Genomic DNA, 21,442 nt, shown 5'->3' on the forward strand with positions numbered 1-21,442 from the left:
GAGGCAAGGAATACACTTTATTCGGGGTTTGGTTGCCAGTTTCTTTTACAGCACAGAGAGGGCGAGAAGATGAGGAAGTAAAGTAAAAAGGCCATAAGTTTTGCAAATATCCCCTAGAATGGCCAGCCTCGGGGAAGGGATGTGTTAATTTCTTTTTTCTTGCAGCCATTCACAGGTGGACAGGGTGCGGATGTTTCCCTGAACAAAGGCACTTTGGTTTAACATTCGGGCAGAGGGGCAGGGTTCCCCGAGGCAGGCCATTATGTATAGACAGTATCCTTTCAGTGAACAAAAGGGGCGGAAAGCAAAGGTTAAAGTAAAAGAAACAGATCCCACACGTAGTCAGGATTGACTCTTCCCTGTTACAGCCTGAGGCCAACTAGCCTGAGGTCACCTTGCTGGAGCCCCAACTAGGGGCTTACACCCAGGGCTGCCTAGGGCTCCTCAAGACAGTGGATTTAGTCCTTACCCCCAGTCTCTGTGTGATGGGTGGGGAGCCGCTGGGGGAGCTCCCCAGACCTCAGATTCTAGAGGCAAAGCTGGGTGAGCCTGGGTTAGTGACTTAACCTCTCTGGTCTTCCATTTCCTCCACTGAAAATGGAATCAAAGCCTCCTAGCGAAGCACTGTTGTGAGTATTTGGTAATGGTGTCCGACTTGGTTGTTCGTATTAAAGTTTGGCCACCAGGGGGCTCTGGGTTGCAGGGTTGCCTCCCTGCCAGTCCAGACAGGTGTGAGGCTCAGAAACTTCTTGCCTGACCCCTGGGGAGACTTGGTGTCCTCGGTCCCACCTCCGAGCTTTGCTGGGCTGGTCCCTTGTCAGGAGTGCCCTCCTTTCCCATCTTCTGGCTCACATCCTCCAGGGGCCTCCCAGAAGCCTCCCTGATTCCTCCCATCTAGGTGAGGATGTCTCCTTCCCAGAACCAGCAGCCATGAAGTGGATCTGAGTCCACCTGAGCATTTTGTGGTGGGGAAGGTGCAAGGACGCAGAGCTTCTGCATCTTCACGACCATAAGATGTGTGTTGGGGGGAGGGTGACTCAGAGACACCGCTTGCCAGTTGTTGGGTGCCCTACCCCGTCAGGATTCTCTTGTGCCCAGATTCCAGGGTCCCCAGGATATAGATGTCAGGTGTCTGGGTCAACACTGGGGCGGGACAGAGAGAACAGGAGCTCAGAAAAGTATGACACTGGGATGAACCTCACGCCATCTCCCAGTGTCCTGCTTGCCCCCATCCTGGCATCTCTGTTGCTCACAGAGCAGTCATAGGAGGAGGTTCTCAAAGAGATGGAAAAGGCCCAAGGTCCTTGATCGTCCCTTGCAGCTTTTGACCTGGTCTGTTTGTGGGCATAGGAGGGTCGTGGTCTATGTTGGCCCCTTCCATAAATCAGAAGATGTAGACTCTTTTAGAGTAAACCTAGAAATTTCAGGATGAGAGAAGGTCAGAGCAGGAAGAAGCACTTTGTCCTACACAGTGTCCCCAATCCTTATACCTGCAGCTCCTACCCTTTGTGCTTCTCCAAGTTGTACCCCAAAGTGGAGACCAAGGACCCTGCATAGAGTCACGTGTTGCAGACCACTTACCCTGCACACTCACAGCCAGGGAAGTGGCAGCAGCTTGGGCCTGGATGGGGCAAGTCTGGGATGACTGACACCACCAGATCAGTTCCTTCTATCTGGAGATCAAGGGCAGCTTCAGAAGCAGCAGTCATCCAGAGACTCTTTCTGGACTGGATTGCCCCCACTCCTCCCTCTTTCTCCCCAGTGATGACCAGGGAAGTAAAGGCTGAGCTCTTCTCATCCCAGGTCTGATGATAACCTGTCAAGGTGGTTCCTTCCATCCAACTCTCCACTCATGTTGCCTCCCCCAGGTGTCCATCTCCATCCCCTTCAGAAAATGGATGGACTGTGGTCTCTCGCTGCTCTCCTCAAATTCTCTCAGAGCAGGGGAGTGTGGGGGGCACAGGACCTACCTGAAACAGAATCTTCTCAATCCTGGCTCTTAGCCCAGGCCTGATCACACAAGAAGCTTCAACAAGGGATGGCTGACCTCAAACTCATCTGCAAGGGGCTCCTTCTGGTCAGAGGCTGAAACAGAACTGGGGTGCTGGGTCCAGACCCAGAACTGGGCGTGATGTGCAGGTTTCTGGTGTCAATTTCAGTTCAGAAAGCCACTGGATTTGCATGTGGCTCTCAGTCCATTCCCAGGTTTCCCATGAGCCCTGCACTCACACCTGCAGAATGAGTTCTAACTTCTGTACAAGCCCTCCAGCCTCAGAAAGTCTGCCCTCTTTATGGTATCTATCGAAGCTTCCTCTCCTTACCACACTACTACTTTTTCCAGACCTTGCCTGGCTTCCTCTGCACTTCATGATAACTCTCTCCATGCTGTGTTCCACTGAGGCCACAAGATCCTTTCCCCAATCTGAAAATTTACCGTTCATGGAGAATAAGGAAAACTTAGAATTTATTTCTGTGACCCATCAGCTAAACCAGACTTCTGATTCCTTTATTTGAGCTGAATCAGGACGTGGCAGAGCACCAGGCTTAGAAAATGGTCATAAACCACGTTCTCCGTCATCCAGAGTTCCATGACAGTATGAGAAAGGGATTAAAAACAAGAACAAACTATCAACCTACTGGAAAGTGAGGGGAGAAAGGGGAGGAATCTGACACAGGGAAGATTTTCTGCAGGGGGTGAGGGTAGAGTCAGCCCCGAGGGGCAAAGAACTGTGAGAAATGCATTGTGTCTCTGAAGCTAAGTCCCCTCTTCCCTAGGATGAGGAGGTTTTCAGGGGAGACTGAGGAGTTGGCTGTCCCCTGATGAGCACCTCTGTCCTGAGGGACAGAATGTCACCACTCCCATTCCTCCAGCCCTCTTTCCTCTGCAATTGAGACAGGTCAGGGATCTGCCCCCAGGGGGCACTCCAACCACCCTGCCAGACCCCGGGGAGGTCCTAGCTGAACGGTTGACGCTGTCCATGGTTCTGGATCATAGCTGGTCACTGAGTTCAGGAAAACCCCAACTCCGTCAAGGACCCCAGTCCACAGACACAAGGTCCTGAGCCTCAGGCCAGCAGGGCACCTAAGTCGGAGGGGCTTCGGAAGGCTTTCTTTTTTAATTAATGTTGTCATGGTATCTAATTTTGTCTGCTTTTACATTTGACCTTCTCTATCCTTATAATTTAGATGAATATATTGTAAAGAGCATATACTTGGAATAAGAATCCAAGCTGACTCTCTGTTTTTAACTGAAGCATTTATCCAGTATAGTCAATGTAGGTACCCCACGTTACATTTTATCTTCTATATGTGCCACCAATTTCACATTATTTTATCTCTCCATTCTTGTCTTCTTTTGATTTACTACGTTTTTATAGGATACTTTTAAAGACTTCTAGTTTGTAAGTCATACATTCTGATTCTATTCTTGTCGTCATTACCATAAAATTCCTGCATGCATAATTAACCTACTAAAGTAAATGAAAACCTCTATCTCCTCCTGGATAATCTGCAGATATTAGGAAATGTAAAGTACACTTACCTCCCCCCACCCCCAGCTTTGGACTTAGCTGTTGTTATTGTCAGGAAATCTTTTTAAGTTTTTGGTCGCACCCCACAGCATGTGGGATCTTAGCTCCCTGACCAGGGATTGAACCCATGCCCCCTGCATTGGCAGGCAGAGTCTTAACCACTGGACCTCTGGGGAAATCCCTACTGTCAGGAATTTTTAAACTATCTTCTATGGTTATTCTACCGGTAGAGAACCTCTCATGTATTTGTTCTAAATTGTACTGCTTCCTCATTTTTGAATTATCTTTACAGAGTATAGGTTATAAAATTATATTTCAAGACAGTATTTGCTTTCTTCTGCTCTCCTTGTTGCTACTTGATAAGTCAGTCAAACTGCTCTTCTTTGGAATGTAATTGGTCTTTTTTATATATAAATTGATTTATTTTATTTAATTTATTTGGCTGCGTTGGGTCTTCGTTGCTGCACGCGGGCTTTCTCTAGTTGCGACGAGCGGGGTCTACTCTTTGTTGTGGTGAGCGGGCTTCTCATTGTGGTGGCTTCTCTTGTTGCAGAGCATGGGCTCTTGGCGCGCGGGCTTCAGTAGTTGTGGTCCGCGGGCTCAGTAGTTGTGGCTCTTGGGCTCTAGAGCACAGGCTAAGTAGTTGTGGTGCACAGGCGTAGTTGCTCCGCAGCATGTGGGATCTTCCAAGACCAGGGATCGAACCTGTGTCCCCTGCATTGGTGGGTGGATTCTTAACCACTGTGCTACCAGGGAAGTCCCCGTGAAGGACTTTAAATGCTGGGACAGATGCTTGCAATGTACTAAGACCAGGAAGCCACAAACAGGTTTGTGCAGGAGAGGAAGGGTCAGCCCTCTGGCTGTTGCGAAGATCCCTTTAGGGTCCATAAATGAGATAGGGAAGGGACTGGAGGTCAGGAGATGGAAATGTGCTGCAAGAATTGACAGACAAAAGTGAGGCAAGGGGCTTCTCTCGCGGCGCAGTGGTTGAGAGTCCACCTGCTGATGCAGGGGACACGGGTTCGTGCCCCGGTCCGGGAAGATCCCACATGCCGCGGAGCGGCTGGGCCCGTGAGCCATGGCCGCTGAGCCTGCGCGTCCGGAGCCTGTGCTCCGCAACGGGAGAGGCCACAGCAGTGAGAGGCCCGCGTACCGCAAAAAGAAAAAAAAAAAAAGTGAGGCAAGGAGATAAAGATTATGAACCGAATGTCAGGCTGAGGGGCTGATCTTTCCCTGGGGAGGCTTTGAAGAGTTCTGGGAAGGAGAATGACATCAACAAGTTGCCACCCTGTCCTCTGTGCCTGGTGTAAAAAATGAATAAAATGAAGCCTCAGTTTAATAGAGTCAGGAGACCAGAGGGAGACCTCTCACTGCCCGTGATGAGTAGAGCCCAACAGGAAGAAGAAAGACTGCTCTTCTTTCCTGGCAAGGACTCTGCCAATGAAAAGCCAGGGACTCTGTTTACTCTAGCCCCCAACTTCCTTCGCCCCTCTATAAAAGCGGTCTCCTTCCCTTGCTGTGTCAGAACTTGCCCGTGGCTCATAACGGCTGCAGACCCCAAGTTGCCACGCTCAGCTAACGCCGGATAAACCCATGTTTGCTGGAGAAATGTCTGGCCGTCTATTTTTTTCAGGTCAACACTAGTCACCCCCAGCCTCAGGAGAACTTGCCAGGAGGACCTTTCTCTTCAAGGAAGAGAAACCAGCAGACACTAAGCGCACGCCACATGACGGGACCTCTGTTGGTTGATTTTGATGTGTTCTTTCTTTAATTCTCACACAGCTTTGAGGTGAGACACATGATCTCTGATTTACAGACGGAAAACTGAGACGCAGAGATAAAGTGAATTGCTTGCTAACGATGCCTCAGGAAGTGCTGGAACCAGCATTTGATTGGGCCCAAGTCTCTAATCCTATCACCTGTCTTCCTTCTGCTCTACCTGGGGACACTCATACAGTAGTTAATGCTAATACTGCCACAAAGGCTTCACCAACTAGTCCCTGACTTCTCCTTTTCCCCACAGAGGCTGTGATTGCTCCAGCCAGGACCAAGCTCTGGGCGAGTCCTCACTAGCTTGTGTTGATCTCTGAGTACTCGGTGGTGCTGGTGGCCTCCTGGTCCAAAGGCTCGCGAGACTTCATCCCGCGAAAGCTGAGGGAGGCGTAATGGAGCTCCTGTTGCTCCCCTGAAGGCGGGGCATCCTCTGCAGGGGACGACGTCTGGTCTGGGGGGCCGTCTGGCCAGGGCTTTTGCCTGGAACCCTGAGTAAAGGGGAGAAAAGGAAGTCAGAGAAGGAGTAAGGCAGGCACTTTCCCCTCCAAGGGAAAGTCGGCCTGAAGGGACATTTATTCATTCATCTTCTTATTCCACACGTGTTTCCTATGAACTCAAATATTCACTCATTCATTTACAGTTTTGTAATACTAAGACTGATTAGGCCATATCAAGGGCTTACGAATCATATTTAACCTTCACAGAAAGCCCCAGTATGAATGATACTCTCATTATCCCCATTTTACAGGTAGGAAAACTGAGGTGGGGAGAGGTAAAGTAACTTGCCCAAGGTCACTCATATAGTAAATGGCAGAGCCAGGGCTCAAACCCAGGTCTGCTGTGTTATTGACAGTATCTCCCGTGCCAAGTCCTGGGCGAGGGGCCAGGTGGACTGTGTGAGAAAACAGACATGGACCCTGACCTCAGGCAGCTTAGTTTGCTAGGAGCACTGGATTAGAGACAAGGAAACAAAGCAAATTTCTAACTTCCTGGTGTACTGTGAGATAGCTTATGCAGAAACCAGAAAAGAGATGGCAATTCTGGTTTCCCTGGTGGTGCAGTGGTTAAGAATCCACCTGCCAATACAAGGGGCATGGGTTCGAGCCCTGGTTCAGGAAGATCCCACATGCCATGGAGCAACTAAGCCCGTGTGCCACAACTACTGAGTCTGTGCTCTAGAGCCTGCGAAACACAACTACTGAGCCCGGGTGCCGTAACTACTGAGCCCACGTGCCACAACTACTGAAGCCTGCATGCCTAGAGCCTGTGCTCTGCAACAAGAGAAGCCACTGCAATGAGAAGCCCACACACTGCAATGAAGAGTAGCCCCTGCTCTCCACAACTAGAGAAAGCCTGCACGAAGCAACGAAGACCCAACACAGCCATAAATAAATAAATAAATAATTTTTAAAAAGAGATGGCAATTCCGGATCCTGGGCCTGGGCTCCATAAAACAGAAATGAAAATAAAGCAGGACCCAAGTCTCCCAGCAAAGATGGTACCCAGACACTGGGAAGCCATTCCCTTTTCTCTCTCAAGTCTGCCCACACCCCTACATCATCATGCTATAGAAGAGAGTGTTGAAAGCAACATTAACCTTCAAAAGTAGCTCAGAAAGAAAAAAAAAAACGAGTTCCGGGTTAGGAACAAATGGTTTTATGACCTCAGCAAAAAAACAGAATATCCAGACAGAGCTGCCCATATTAGACATGAGCAAGGTAAAATGAAATGACAAAGCAGCTAGGTGTACTGACGCTACTGCAGCCAAAGAGGGAGAAATAAGGATGTGCGTCCATTAATAATAGCCTTACCATGTATTAAGAAGGGATTAAATTGGTCATCATAAGGCAACATGCAGCTCAGATGAATAAACAGGAGAAAGTGATATGTGCATTCTTTCATTCAATACCTCTTTGCCGAGTGCTGGCTATGAGTTAGGTGCCATTCTTGCAAATGAGGACATAAGAGGAACTGAAACAGCCCAAAATACCTGCCTTCATGCAGTTCCTTATTAGAGGGGGGAATAGTAACATTAGGTAACAGTTGTAAGCAATTTCCCCATGACCTAGGCACATTTCTAAGCATTTCTTGTAACAACCCAATGAAACAGTTACCGCCATATCCACAGTCTTATTTCCAGAAGAGAAAATAAAGAAACAGAGAGGTTAACTAACTTGTCCAAGGTCACACAGCTTGGAAGTGGTTGGATCGAGGACTTGAACACAGGAAGTTGAACTCCAGGGACTATGAAGCTCATCGCTTTACTATTCTGCCCACAGTATGAAAGTTACAGAAAGGTTGAGAGTAAAATAATGGGGAAAACAAAGCTCTCTGTCACAGTTCTGTCAAGATAGTGAATTCACACATGCCACTGGCTCTATTCACCAAGATCCAGCAAAGAAGAACTACAGATAGAACTACAGGATGACAAAATTTTATAAATCAATTAGTCGATTGCTTGATAATCAGTTGATCACACTGAAGTCCCTAGGGGGAAGTAAAGGCTAATGTGAACAAATGGGGTCGGGGAGGCGATGTGCTACAGCCCAGGGCTGGGGAATCTGCCTTGTTGATAAGAGGATGTTTCCCCTCAAATGTGCTTGAATTCTGCTCCTTTCTCTCTGCTACTCTTGCCTTGGGACAATCATTGCCTGCAGAATTCAGACAGCGTTGGACAGGACGGTGATATGCAGGTGGCCAGAGGTAAGTGCTGCATCAGCACCGTAGCTTTCCTGGAGTGAAGAGAAGGAGAGCAGAGATGGAGCCTCACTGGCCTCTGGGATTCTTGTCATCATCTTCTCCTTTCCAAACTCCAGAGTCCAGTGGATCAAAATCCACGAAGAGTCCCTGCCCAAAGCTCCTTCTCTCTGAGGGTCAGAAGGCAAAGGGGCTACTTAAGCTGCTTTCTTGGGGGGACAGGAAGTGGGAATGATGGGCAGTGGTTTTGGTGCCTGGGGGAGCTCCACCCTGGGGCTGGTCCCCGTTGCTCCTTTGAGCCGACACAGACTATCATCTGCCTTTCACCTTCACCCAATCAATACTCCAGACTGAGTAACTAACATCGCCAGGGGAATATGCCCTCCCAGCTCACAGGACTGGACACCCGTGGAGTGTAAATGTCCCGGAAGGAAAACAAGCCAACGGAACCTGGGAACTTCCTGTACCTCCAAAGCACAAGTATTAGAACACTTTGATCCAGGGTTTAAACTAAGCACGCTAAATGCACTAAGAGAAGTGAGTGATGATATTACCATTGTGAAAGTGAGGATAAGAAATTAGGTACATCAGTCAATAACTCTGCAATATCTTTGTATGGTGACATATTGTAACTAGACATCATGGTGATCATTTTGAAACATACAGAAATAGCGAATCACTGTGTTGTGTAACAGGAACCAACATAGTGTTGTAGGTCAATTATACTTCAATAATGAACAAACAAGAAAACTCATAGAAAAAGAGATCCGATTTGTGGTGATCAGAGGCGGGAGACTGGGGGAGGGGGAATTAGATGACGGTGGTCAAAAGGTACGAACTTCCAGTTATAAGATACATAAGTACTAGAAATGTACAACAGGATAATTATAATTGACACTGCTCTATGTTACATACGAAAGTTATTAAGTGAGTAAATCCTGAGTTCTCATCACAAGGAAAAAATTTTCTATCTATATGAGATGATGGATGTTTGCTAAACGTACTGTGCTAATCATTTCATGATATATGTAAGTCAAATCATTATTCTGTACACCTTAAACTTATACAATGCTGTATGTCAAATATATCTCAAAACTGCAAGGAAAAAATGGAAATTATATACATCAGAAATTATGTACATAAAATGTAAAACAAGAAGTCATGTAATCACGTAAATTATGTGAAAAGGAAATGTGTATGCAGTTCTGTAAAAAGTGGAAATATTATGTCTGAAAAATAGAATAGGAAGAACCCAATGGCGGAATGAAGAATAGAATGAATACAGTTGAAGACACGTCAGTGAGCTGGAAGGGCCTTTGACGTCTCCCCTAGAAGGAAGTAGGGAAGGATGAAGCACACAACATATGAAAAGAATAGTTGGGACTTCCCTGGTGGTCCAGTAGGTAAGACTCTGCACTCCCAATTCAGGGGGCCAGGGTTCAATCCCTCTTCGGGGAACTAGATCCCGCATGCATGCTGCAACTAGAGCCTGGCATAGTCAAAATAAATAAATATTTTTTAAAAAAAGAAAAGAAAAGTTACAATAGATAGAGGACAGAAATAGAAGATCTCAGCTCAGATTATAATAGTCCCCAAATATGCTTTTGTTTTCTTTTTTGGCCACGCCACACGGCATGTGGGATCTTAGTTCCCCAACCAGGGATCCAACCCTCCGCCCCTGCATTGGAAGCATGGAGTCTTAACCACTGGACCGCCAGGGAAATCCCAACAGTCCCCAAATGAGATAAAAAGGAAATTAAAAGAAGAAGAAATATTTGGACAAAAATAGTGGAGATAAAATTGCCAGAATTAAAGAAAAAATGAACCACTTCAGCTCAAAGGACCCCACAGACACAAGAAAAAAGACAAGGAAAAGCCCACATCCAAATAGAGTATTCTTAAAAATATCAAAACCAAGGAGAAACGTATAAACCTTTCCAGGGAGAATGAGTGGATTACCTACCAATGTGCGAGCCCTAAGATTTCTAACAGCGATACTGGGTACAAGAAACAATGAATAAAGTGTTCAAAGCATTGAAGCGAAATCACCTTGATCCTGGAATTAATATCCTGCCAAATGAAATTCAACTGTAGGGGCATAAAAATATTTTCAGACACAAGTCTTAATACAGGAAAACCCAAATGAGAACATGTTGGGAGGAAGAATTCAAATAAAAAGAATTCAAATAAAAATAACAAAACTAAGAAACGCAAGAAATATAGGCTACAAAGGTGCTCAAACACCTCAGTAAAATGTGTACCTGTATATATTTTTTTAAGAAGACCAGAGAATGGAAAATGTTAAGTGTGTTCATAATTACCCAGAATGAAAACTGGAGATCTAGAAAAAGAACCAACATTACAGTAGAAGGTGGACAGAGGGGAAACCAATAGATATGAAAGCACTCGAGTTCTTTCTGTTAGGTGTAAGACAGAGATATTAAATGTTGAAATAAGAAAGGAGAAAATGAAATATTGAAAAAAAATGGAACCAAACAGAAGGGAAAGGTAAAATGGTACAAAGAAATCCACATGTATCAATAACCACAATAAATCCAAATAGAGTGAACTCAACAGAGGATGTGAAATTGGAGTTTTTAAAACCTGGTTATATACTATTTAAAAGAATCACTGCCAAAGCATAAGTAAAATGTTGGAAGGGGGTGGGGAGAGGAAAGGATGGAGAAATATTATCCTTTCTAACTGACCAATGACAAATTGGTGTATCTGTTTTAAGATCTAACCAAATAGACTTTAAAACAAAAAGTATCAGTAGGCACAAAGACAATCACTACATGTGATTAAATGTGATAAAATGTTCAATTCACTAAGATACAATACTTCTAAAATATACAGTTTTAATTTAAAAATACATCAATTATAAGAAATACATTTGCTAGAACTCCAGGGAAAAATTGACAAGTAAACTATCATAACATAAGATTTCAAATATTGACAGGTCAGGAAGACCTATTAGGAAAGATATGGATTTGGACAATACAGTTAACACACTGGCCTACTGATCTTACCTGGAATTTATGAAATAGGAAATATTTTTTTTTCTGAAGCATATAGGAAATATTTACAAACATTCATCACATACCAGGCCACAGATCAAGTCTCAACAAATTTAAAAAATAGGTATCATAAAAACCATGCACTCTGAGAAAAAACTCAATGTATTTAGAATTTAAGGATGGAAAGACGTTTTAAAATCCCCATACATTTGGAATTTTTTTTAAATCCCCAATAATTTAAGATTCCAAAAAGAAATCACAATAGGGTTTTAGCAATATTTAGAACTGAATCATATTAAAATAACACATTTCAAAATGTGTGGAATGAAATTAAAGTCATATTCTGAGAGAAATTTATCCAAAAATACTTTTATAATGAAAGAAGTGTGCTATATATTAATAAGCTAAGTAACCAGCTTAAAAACATAGTGAAAGAGGGCTTCCCTGGTGGCACAGTGGTTGAGAGTCCACCTGCCGATGCAGGGGACACGGGTTCGTGCCCCGGTCCGGGAAGATCCCACATGCCGTGGAACGGCTGGGCCCGTGAGCCATGGCCACTGAGCCTGCGCTCCGCAACGGGAGAGGCCACAACAGTGAGAGGCCCGCGTACCGAAAAAAAAAAAAAAAAAAAAAAAGTAAAAGGAGCAGCTCTGTGTGGACAAATGGTGGGGAAATGAAAAGAAATTGACTACTGTTCAAACAACCTGCCCACAATCTGAAGTGTCACACGGACTTCCATTACCACACGAGGCAGTCTTGGTGCGCTCACTTCCCCATCATTTATTCAGGGGAGTGAGTCATTTGTTGAAATCTGAAACCTCTCAGAAGAAAAATACACCTGCAGGGGTTGCAGGAGGCTAGGCGTTTCTTCTTCAGTACCTGAAGCCCGAAAGGACCAGCTGATTCTTGAAGGAAACGACATTACATGTGCATCAAACTCAGCTGCTTTGATTCAGCAAGCCACGACCGTTAAAAACAAGAATATTACAAATTTTTCAGATGGTATCTTTATCTCTGAAAAGGAATGGTTCAGCAGGCTTATGGATAAGATCTAAGAATTTTCCAGCTACCAATGCAACACGATTCTAAATGGCACCCAAGACCAATTTGTGATTTTTTAAAATTAATTAATTAATTTATTTTTGGCTATGTTGGGTCTTCGTTTCTGTGCGAGGGCTTTCTCTAGTTGCAGCGAGCGGGGGCCACTCTTCATCACTGTGCGCGGGCCTCTCACTGTCGCGGCCTCTCTTGTCGCGGAGCACAGGCTCCAGACGCGCAGGCTCAGTGGTTGTGGCTCACGGGCCCAGTTTCTCCGCGGCATGTGGGATCTTCCCAGACCAGGGCTCGAACCCGTGTCCCCTGCATCGGCAGGCAGATTCTCAACCACTGCGCCACCAGGGAAGCCCCTGTGATTTTTTTTTAATTACAAAAACAACCTCATATGTTTTGAAAAAACTTTTTTTTTCATTCTGCATACCAGCAATGAGCAATCAGAAAATGCACTTTAAAAAAGATAGCATCGGCCTCTTGCCTTCCAAGATGGCCCACACTTTATGGAGTGTGTATCTCCCTGAATAAACCTTCTTTCGCTTTGTCTTGCTCTTGAATCCTTGCCTTCGCAAAGCCAAGAACCCACACTGGGCGGCCATCCCCGGGACGCAGACATGACTGGGGACGTGACCATCCTCTCGCGCCCCACTCTCTTTCCTGCAACATCTTTCCTGGCACCCAATGCGGGGCCTCCAAGGCCATAATCTCGATCTGCCTACTGGGCTATGGCTCCCCTCTGAAGGGTGGCTGGGACTTACCCTGAGCCACGTAGATTCAAGTAGCCCGTTAAGGGGCAGCTGACGTCGCCTGCAGGGTCTGACAGAGAGCAGTTCTCTGGCTGTGAAGAAGCGCACTGAGGCCAAGGCTTTCCCCCCTCCGTCTTTCTCATTCTCCTATTGTTCTATCTCTTTGGGCTTGAAAAGGTCCGCCCAGACGACCACCAAACATCCAAATTAAGACTGCGCGGCAAGTAATTGACAACTCGGTTGGGTCTAAAGAACTCCTGCCAGGGGATTTATCTGGTGGCGCAGTGGTTGAGAACCCACCTGCCAATGCAGGGGACACGGGTTCGAGCCCTGGTCTGGGAGGATCCCACATGCCTCGGAGCAACTAGGCCCATGAGCCACAACTACTGAGCCTGCGCGTCTGGAGCCTGTGCTCCGCAACAGGAGAGGCCGCGACAGTGAGAGGCCCGCGCACCGCGATGAAGAGTGGCCCCCGCGTGCCGCAACTAGAGAAAGCCCTCGCACAGAAACCGAAGACCCAGCACGGCCAAATACAAAAAAATAAAATATATAAAATAAAAAAGATAGCATTTACAATAGTAACAATAACTAGTATTTAGGAAGAAAAATGGAAAAAGATGACCAAGACCTGTGTGAAGGAATTGTCTCTCTTTCTTGAAAACATTTTTTAAAAGACTTACATGAATAGAGATATCCGTTTTTCGTGGGTTAGAAGACTTAAATTCAAAAACAAGTACACTCTTCCTGAATTGATCTATGGGTTCAATGTAATTCCAATCAAAACTCCAACAGGAGTACTTTTTTTGGAACCTGACAAACTGACTCTAACATTTAAATAGAACAACAAAGGGCCAAGGATAGGCAAGACAACTTCTGAAAAAGATTCAGGAGAAGGTTTTGCTCTGTTAGATACCAGGACTTATGTTTGAGTTTATAGATTCTGTTGACTGTAGACACAGCTCTGACTCAGGGACTATAAAATTGACCATTGGAATAGAAGAGGCCACAGAAAGAGGCCCACCCACATATGGAATTTTGATGTATGGCAAAAATGCCATGGCACATCAGTAGGGGAGGGAGCGAAGGACTATTCTATAAACGAAGGAAGGACATATATAGATCAACACTGCACACCACACACAAAACTCAACTCCCGGTAGATGAAGTCTTTAAATGTCAACAGGAAAACAAAACTTGTCATAGAAACTATACTTGAATATCCTTCTAATCTTAAGATGGGGAAGAGTTTCTTAAATGAGACCCAAAAGGCACTCAACAGAAAAGAGAAGACTGGTAAATATGGTTATATTACAATTCAGAACTTACCATCATCAGAGGTCACCTTTAAAAAAAGTGAAGATAAGCTACTCACCGGGAGAAGATATTTACCATGTATATAACCAGAAAGAAAAAAAAACAGTATAAAAATGTATAAAGAACTCCAACAAATTCAATAAGAAAAAGTCCAACATCCAGTAGGGGAATGGGCCGTAGATGGGACCTGGCATTTTATAGAGAACATGTTCAGATGCCACTGAAGACATAGAGAGACTTTTGTTTTCATTGGTAACCAAGGAAATGCAAACCAACACCATAGTGAGATGGTGAGATGACAAAAAAAAAAAAAATTGAGAAAACCAAGTGTTGGAGAGATTGTAGATCAACAGAATCTGATAAGCACCGATGGGAGTATAAGTGAATGCAGTTGCTTTGGAAAACCATTTGTCATGATCTTGTAAATATGAACTTTACATACACTATGACCTAGTAATTAAATTCTTAAGTAATGCTAAAGAAAAACTCTCACATGTGAACACAGTGAGACACGAATAAGAATGTTCGTAAGAGCAACACCTGGAAACAACTCAAATGTCCATCAATACAAGCTTAGATAATAGACATAATAATAAAATGAATTATTATACAATGGAGAACTGCAACTTTATGTAAAAATAGGAATGACTCTTTGTGACCTAATGTTGCATCTACAAAGCGAGTCCAAGAAGAGTAGGCAGAACGTGAAGCCCTTTGTAGGTTCAGAAGCAATTAAACTAAACAGTGCACATTTTGGGTAAACATATATGTGATAACACCAGCAACAAAAGATTCAGAGCAGGGCTACCCTGGTTGCGCAGTGGTTAAGAACTGCCTGCCAATGCAGGGGACACGGGTTCGAGCTCTGGTCCGGGAGGATCCCACATGCCGCGGAGCAACTAAGCCCGTGTGCCACAACTACTGAAGCCCATGTACCTAGAGCCCATGCTCCGCAACAAGAGAAGCCACTGCAATGAGAAGCCCGCGCAGCGCAACGAAGAGTAGCCCCCGCTCGCCACAACTAGAGAAAGCCCGCGTGCATCAACGAAGACCCAACGCAGCCAAAAATAATAAATAAATTAAATAAATAAATTTAAAAAAAAAGAGATTCAGAGCAGTGGTTACTGAGGATGGATCAGGGAGCAACATGGGTAGATAAAAGTCATCATCAATGTTTGAAGTCTTAGGTTGGACGGGAGGTTTACATTTGCTTATCATATTATGAAAAACAAAGCGAACACTGCATGTTCCAGTGATAATAGCTCGGTCACGAGCAAAGCATTTTGGATAACTCCACTTAGGGCAACGCGAACCCAATTTTAAAAAAGAGAAGGGGGGTCATGCTGGACAGGGACAGTGAGAGAAAATTACAACCCCCGCCCTCTCAAGGACTTTACAAATACGATGAGAGGGTGGAGACAGGTAAATATAGTGATGTTGTGTGATGTGACCCTCAGTACAGGGGTGGACACAGAGCTCTGGGGATATAGAGAAGGGAGGGATGGGCATTGACAGGGAGGGAGAGGACAAAGGTTTCCCAGAGTAAGAGATGTTAATGTTGGAGCTAGAAGGAGGAGGCGAGGTGGTCTGGTCGAAATGAGGAAGGAAGGGCATTTCAGGTAGAAGGAACTGTACATTCAAAGGCTCCGAGTCATCAGGTGATAGATTGCTATGGAGACAGTGAGAAGGCCAGTGTAGCTGGACCCTAGGGCAGGACCAGTGGCTGGAGCGGCCATCAGGGGAGACCTCAGGAAGGACTTCGTATATCAGACCAAGGATTAGGACTTGATTCTCTAAGCAATGGTAGCAAACAACAGCTTTGAAACTCCAGAAGGGCTGGAAAGTACTGGTTTGGGGGAGATGGTTCTGGAAGGCTGTATCTGGCAAAGAGGTGAGGTTGGCTCAGTGGTCAGCAGAGGGCCATTGCGTCTGGGGGATGAAGGGGAAGAACAGAAGGGGAGTCAATGCCCAGGTGTCTGCCCGGGGGACCAGGGAGGAGCAGGAAATACTGAGGAACTCAGTCTGGACCCACCGAGTGGACACGCCCAGGGCTCCCACTGCAGGAGAAGACGCCCACATCACTCACCCAGGCGATGGTACCCATGACAGGGTCTTCACCATCCACACCCTCTGGTCTCCTGGCTGCCTGCTTTCTGCGGGCTTTCACTCTAGGAGAAGAAACCAGTGGAAGAGAAGAGAAGAAACTGCAGCCAGGCCGGCTCAGGCAAAGGCAAGCAGGCTGCCCCCACTCCCTGGTAAGACAACTCAGGCATCCGGACCCTGGAACTGGACTCGGAGGCCTTCCTGACATGCAAGTGAGTGCTCCATCCTCCTGGATGACCAGGACCTTGGCCAAGACTGAATTTCCATCCCTAAAGACCCCGCTTACACATGAAAACTTGTACGTGAATGTTATTATTATTGGCAAATGATAGCCAAAAAGTGGAAACAACCCAAATGTCCATCAGTGGATGAGCGGATGGGTAGAAACGTGCTCCATTCATACCAGGGAACATTATTTGGAAATAAAAAGGAACAAAGTACGGACACATGCCACAACGTGCACGAACCTTGAAATCATCGCGCTAAGCAAAAGGAGTCAGTCACAAGGGACCACATATTTTATGATTCCACAATGTCCGGAATAGACAACTCTAGAGGGACTCAGATTCGTGGTTGTCTAGGGCAGGGCACGGATCAGATGGGACGACAAGGGGTGTGCGTTTCCTTTTGGTTTCATTTCATGGGCTAATGAAAAAGTTCTATCAAAATCATGGTGATGGACACACAACTCTGAATAGACTGAAAGCCAATAAATTGTACACCTTAAACGTATGGGAATTCTATCTCACGAAGGCTGTTACCTATTCCCCCCCAACCCCGCAAAAAAAAAAAAAGACCCCCTCTGGATCTAGTCTACTCAGCTCTGCCTTTCTGGGGTTAAATGACCGTTCTCTGGACTGCCTACCACACACACACCCCTGTACACCTCCCCAAGAACACAGGCTTACATGCAAAAGAAGATAACACACAAACACAGTGACAGCAGGGCCATGGCACCGGCACCTGCAAGGGCCCCACGAACCACTCCGGTCAGGGGTGCCGGTTTCCCTGCAGAGGAGAGGGCTGTGAGATGAGCTCACTCCTAAGATTCAGTCTCTTGCCTTCCCACCTCCTTGCAGAACTTGCTGGAGAACCCCTTCAGGTCTGAGATGGGGCACCCTGTCCTAGCAACCACCTTCTGTCCAGGCCCCAGCCCCTCTCCCTCCAAGCATCATCTTCTAGGACCTTAACTCCTTTCCCCCTAAGCCTCTGCCCTCAACAGGCCCCCTGACCTGGCAGCAGCAGGACAGTGGCGCTCTGGGCCCCGTGGACGTTCAGGGCCTCGCAGCTGAGTCTGAGGCCAGAGCTGAGCCCCTCGCGGAGGCTCAGGGAGCTGTTGACCCAGGGCCCAGCTGAGCTGGAGGTGACCTTGAAGGAGGCGTTGCTGAAATTCCCCTCCAGCAGCCCCTCCCCCAGCCGCCAGCGCAGGGAGGGGGCCGGCTGGGCTCGGGAGGAACAGTCGCAGTGCAGACCCTCCTCCTCCTGGGAGCAGGAGGGTCCCAGCAGCTGCGGGGGGTCTGTACAGAGGGAGGAAAGTCAGCGGTGCCCCTCCCCTCACCTGGGCCCAGGTGTCCTGCCCCCAGGGGTCCCCGCACTCACAGACCACCGAGAGGCTCAGAGACGTATTCTGGGAGCCCAGAGGGTTCTGAGCTCGGCAGGTGAATTCTCTTTCTGCAGCGCCTAAGCCTGGCAGCTCCAGGATCTTGGTGCTGGAGATGCGGGTGGCGTTCAGGGCTGGGGACGTCCGGAACCAGCTCAGCTGTGCAGGGGGGTTGCTGTCAGCCACACAGAGCAGCTGCAGAGCCTGGCTCTCCGAGATGAGAAGGGATGAGCTGTTTTGTAGAGCCTTGAGGGCTTTGGGGGAAAGTGCAGCGAGAGCTGGGGGAGGCTGAGGTCTCATCCCTCCTGCCTTCCCAGGATCTAGTTGGCCTCTCCCCCTCCTCCCCTGGCCAGCTAGCTTGCTTCGGTGTGGGTTCCAAGGCTGGACCCTCACACCCTAAGGAGGTTGACACAACGTGTCTGGGCCTCGTATCTTCAGGGGAGGCTCAGTGTCTCAATGGGACGTGCCTGGGCTGTTTGGTGGAAAGAGCACAGAGAGCCTCAAGCCTTGGGAAACTGATTCAGTGAAGGCACCAGGAAATGAGACGCAGGCGGTTCTGTGCAGGAAAACCACAGAGCACAACCATGGTGAAGCGAAATGGGCTTTGAACAGAGTGTGTGAGTGCGTATGTGTGTGGTACGTGTGTGTGTGTGGCCTGTATGTGTGTGTCCATGCGTGTGTGGGTGCATGTGCGTCTGCATTTCTGTATGTGTCTGTGTGGATGTGTAGAGATGTGGATGTGGATACGTGTGTACCTGCATGTATATATGTATGTGTATGTACGTGTATATGTGTATTGAATCTGTGTGTGGACTAGCGCCTGGGAGGTGGGGGAGAGAAGGTGGTGATTTTTATCCTTGCTCTTCCCATATGTGATGGCATTCAAGCCCTAATCCCACCCTCTCTGCTTGGAGGTGGTCCCAGGAGCTGGACCCAGCCCCGGAGAAGAGAGGTCCTTTCCTACCTGTGACATTTCTGAAGCAGAGGTTGATACTGAGGTTCCACGGAGCATCTAGGATGGAAACATATGGCCTTGCTTCAGAGCTGAGCAGTGGGCAGTGGGATGGAAACTGACCCAGCACCCAAGGAAGGAAACCAGGAAGGGGACATGGCTGTCCTCATGGCCTCTCCCCACCTCGGCTCCCAAGGCGCAGATCCATAAAAGAGTGAGCTGGCCCTCGTTCTATCCCTGCCCTCTACACACACACACACACACACACACACACACACACACACACACAGAGCCGACTGCCCTCAGGGACCCAGCCCCCCTCCAAACTCACATGACACATTGAGTCGGATGGTTCTCTCCATGGTCACTTGATCTCCTTGGAGTTCCACTCGACAGGTGAGGTTCGTGCCGTGGTCCTGGGGCCTCGGGGTGAAGGTGAGCACCGAGGAGTGGAGGGTCTCTGGGTCCATGGCATCAAGGGCATCCCCCGCCCAGGAGAATGAGAAAACTCTTCCCCCATCACAGACTAGTGACAGGTGGCAAGTCAGGTTTGTGGGGCGGCCGGACTCCAGAGCCTCCAGAAAATGGATGTCAGGTTTCTCTGTTGGGGCTGACGAGAAGAGAGGGAGATGCCTGGGCCCCAGGGGGGGTGGGGGCCCAGAATGTGACCCTGAGAGGGACCAGTGCTTCAGAGCCACAGCTCACCCCAGGTCCTGTGTCTCTTCTGAACCCCTAAACCCCAAGACCTGGAGCAGGGAGTGGTCCTGTGTCCTGTTCCTGTTCTAATACGGGAGTCTCCACGTCCCAGGGTCCTCTCCTGGGCCCCTGCCATACCTGTCACCTGCAAATTCAGCTTCGTATCTCTGTAGCTGTATTTCCTATCACCTCCCTCCACTCGGAAGAAGTAGACTCCTGTGTCGCTCATCCTGGCATCTCTGATGTTCAGGGAGCAGTTTTCTTTCCTGCGGTCCCGGAAGAGGTGGAATCGGCCCTGGGTCTCTGGCTTCACTTGTCTACGTGGGTTGTTTGTGGCCACAGGATCACTGCGGTGTACGTTGTCCCCTTCCCGGAACCAATAGACGAAGGGTTCTTCATAGGAGTACCACGGACTCCAAGGGTAGGAAAAAGAGCAGGGCACGTAGACACCCAGGCACGCCTGCACCGTCACTGATTCCTGCACTAGGAGCTGGTACCCCCAGTTCTCCTGCAGGGACCCTGGGGGACACAGAGGCTCCGCTGAAGCTCCAGCCCCTCCCCCACCCTTGCCGCCCCTCCTCCCTCGGCCCACTCACCCCCCCAAAGCAGGGGCAGCAGCAGCAGGGGCACCATGTCCGCGTCCGCCAGCGCAGAGCCCGGGTCCAAGTGCCTCAGTCAGGGAAGGAAGCGCCGCGAATGTGGGGAGCGACCGAGGAAGCCCCAACAGGAAGCCAGTGGGTGACAGCGACAGCCTTGGCCAAGCAGAAGGGGAACTTGGACGCCACAGGCCACAGGAGGGGGCAGGTCTCTCCCATTTGCAGCTGCAGACTGCGAGCTACTGAAATGTGAGGCTTGTCTAGGCACCCAAGGCCCCACAGCTGTAGCCCTTCCCCCTGCACTGTTGTCTACACGGGGAAGAGAGCATCACCTGTCCAGCTCCCTGGGGATCAGGGCCTCTGGGAGGTCAAAGAGCAAATTCATTATCACATGTTGAAGGGAGCCCAGGCTGAGGGTCCAGGTGATGGAGGCCTGCCCCCAAGTCAGGAGAAAGGTAAGTTCTCAGCAACAAGCATGTCAGTTGGACATGACTCGGTCCACAGCTGTGGACACCACCAGTCACCCTGGAGCCTCCTGACCCCATGGAGTTAGGTCCCCGTTCCCATCACTGTCCTCGTCCCAGGCAGCCTCAGACTCTGGTCCTGGTGTTGATGCCCAAAGCAGACCGAGCACAGGGTGTTTCGAATGTGGGAGTTGAAGGCAAGGAGTGCCCGGGTTGGAACCCAGACACCTGCCTACCTACCAACTCACCTGCCACCTGTTCAACTTTACCAAAGTTACTTAGCCTCTCTGTGCCTCAGTTTGCTCATCGGAAAAACAGAGACACTAGCAGAAATGCTGTGTGAGGATTAGATGAGTTCATATGTGTCAAGCGCTTAGGACACAGCCTGGCACTGATACTTGCTCATTCAACTAAGGCTTTGAGGACACCTGCTGTGTGCCATGCCCCCATGCAGGGGCTATGTAGGGGCTGGAGATATAACACAGGATAAGCTCCTAGGGTGGAAAAGGTGAGTCAAAAATCTGAGTGGGGAGACTAACATTTAATAAGAAAATTAAGATACACAGTCTCAGGGCTTCCCTGGTGGCGCAGTGGTTGAGAGTCCGCCTGCCAATGCAGGGAACGTGGGTTCGTGCCCCGGTCCGGGAAGATCCCACGTGCCGTGGAGCGGCTGGGCCTGTGAGCCGTGGCCGCTGGGCCTGCACGTCCGGAGCCTGTGCTCCGCAGCGGGAGAGGCCACAACAGTGAGAGGCCCGCATACCGCAAAAAAAAAAAAAGATACACAGTCTCTTGGAGAATAATGTAGTCTAAGGAAACAATTAAAATCAGGAAAGCAGGAACTCGCCTGGTGGCGCAGTGGATACGACTCCGTGCTCCCAACGCAGGGGGCCCAGGTTCAGTCCCA

At 48.1% G+C, this 21,442-nt stretch overlaps 1 protein-coding gene across 1 annotated transcript; it reads right to left on the reverse strand.

Moving 5' to 3' along the window:
* Positions 1-5,274: 5,274 nt before the first annotated feature.
* SIGLEC5 (sialic acid binding Ig like lectin 5) lies at positions 5,275-20,199 on the reverse strand. The gene is made up of 9 exons (XM_027079124.1): positions 20,075-20,199; positions 19,617-19,997; positions 19,114-19,392; positions 18,795-18,842; positions 17,830-18,084; positions 17,463-17,747; positions 17,139-17,238; positions 16,214-16,295; positions 5,275-5,791 (listed from the first exon to the last, which is right to left on the reverse strand). The coding sequence occupies exons 1-9, from the start codon at positions 20,109-20,111 to the stop codon at positions 5,600-5,602; spliced, it is 1,659 nt and encodes a 552-aa protein (XP_026934925.1). The 5' UTR covers positions 20,112-20,199; the 3' UTR covers positions 5,275-5,599.
* Positions 20,200-21,442: the final 1,243 nt, after the last annotated feature.

This window comes from Aethalodelphis obliquidens, unplaced genomic scaffold, assembly GCF_003676395.1.
Source record: "Aethalodelphis obliquidens isolate GAN/ISIS:26980383/991018 unplaced genomic scaffold, ASM367639v1 scaffold43, whole genome shotgun sequence".
NCBI classification, from domain to species: domain Eukaryota; kingdom Metazoa; phylum Chordata; class Mammalia; order Artiodactyla; family Delphinidae; genus Aethalodelphis; species Aethalodelphis obliquidens.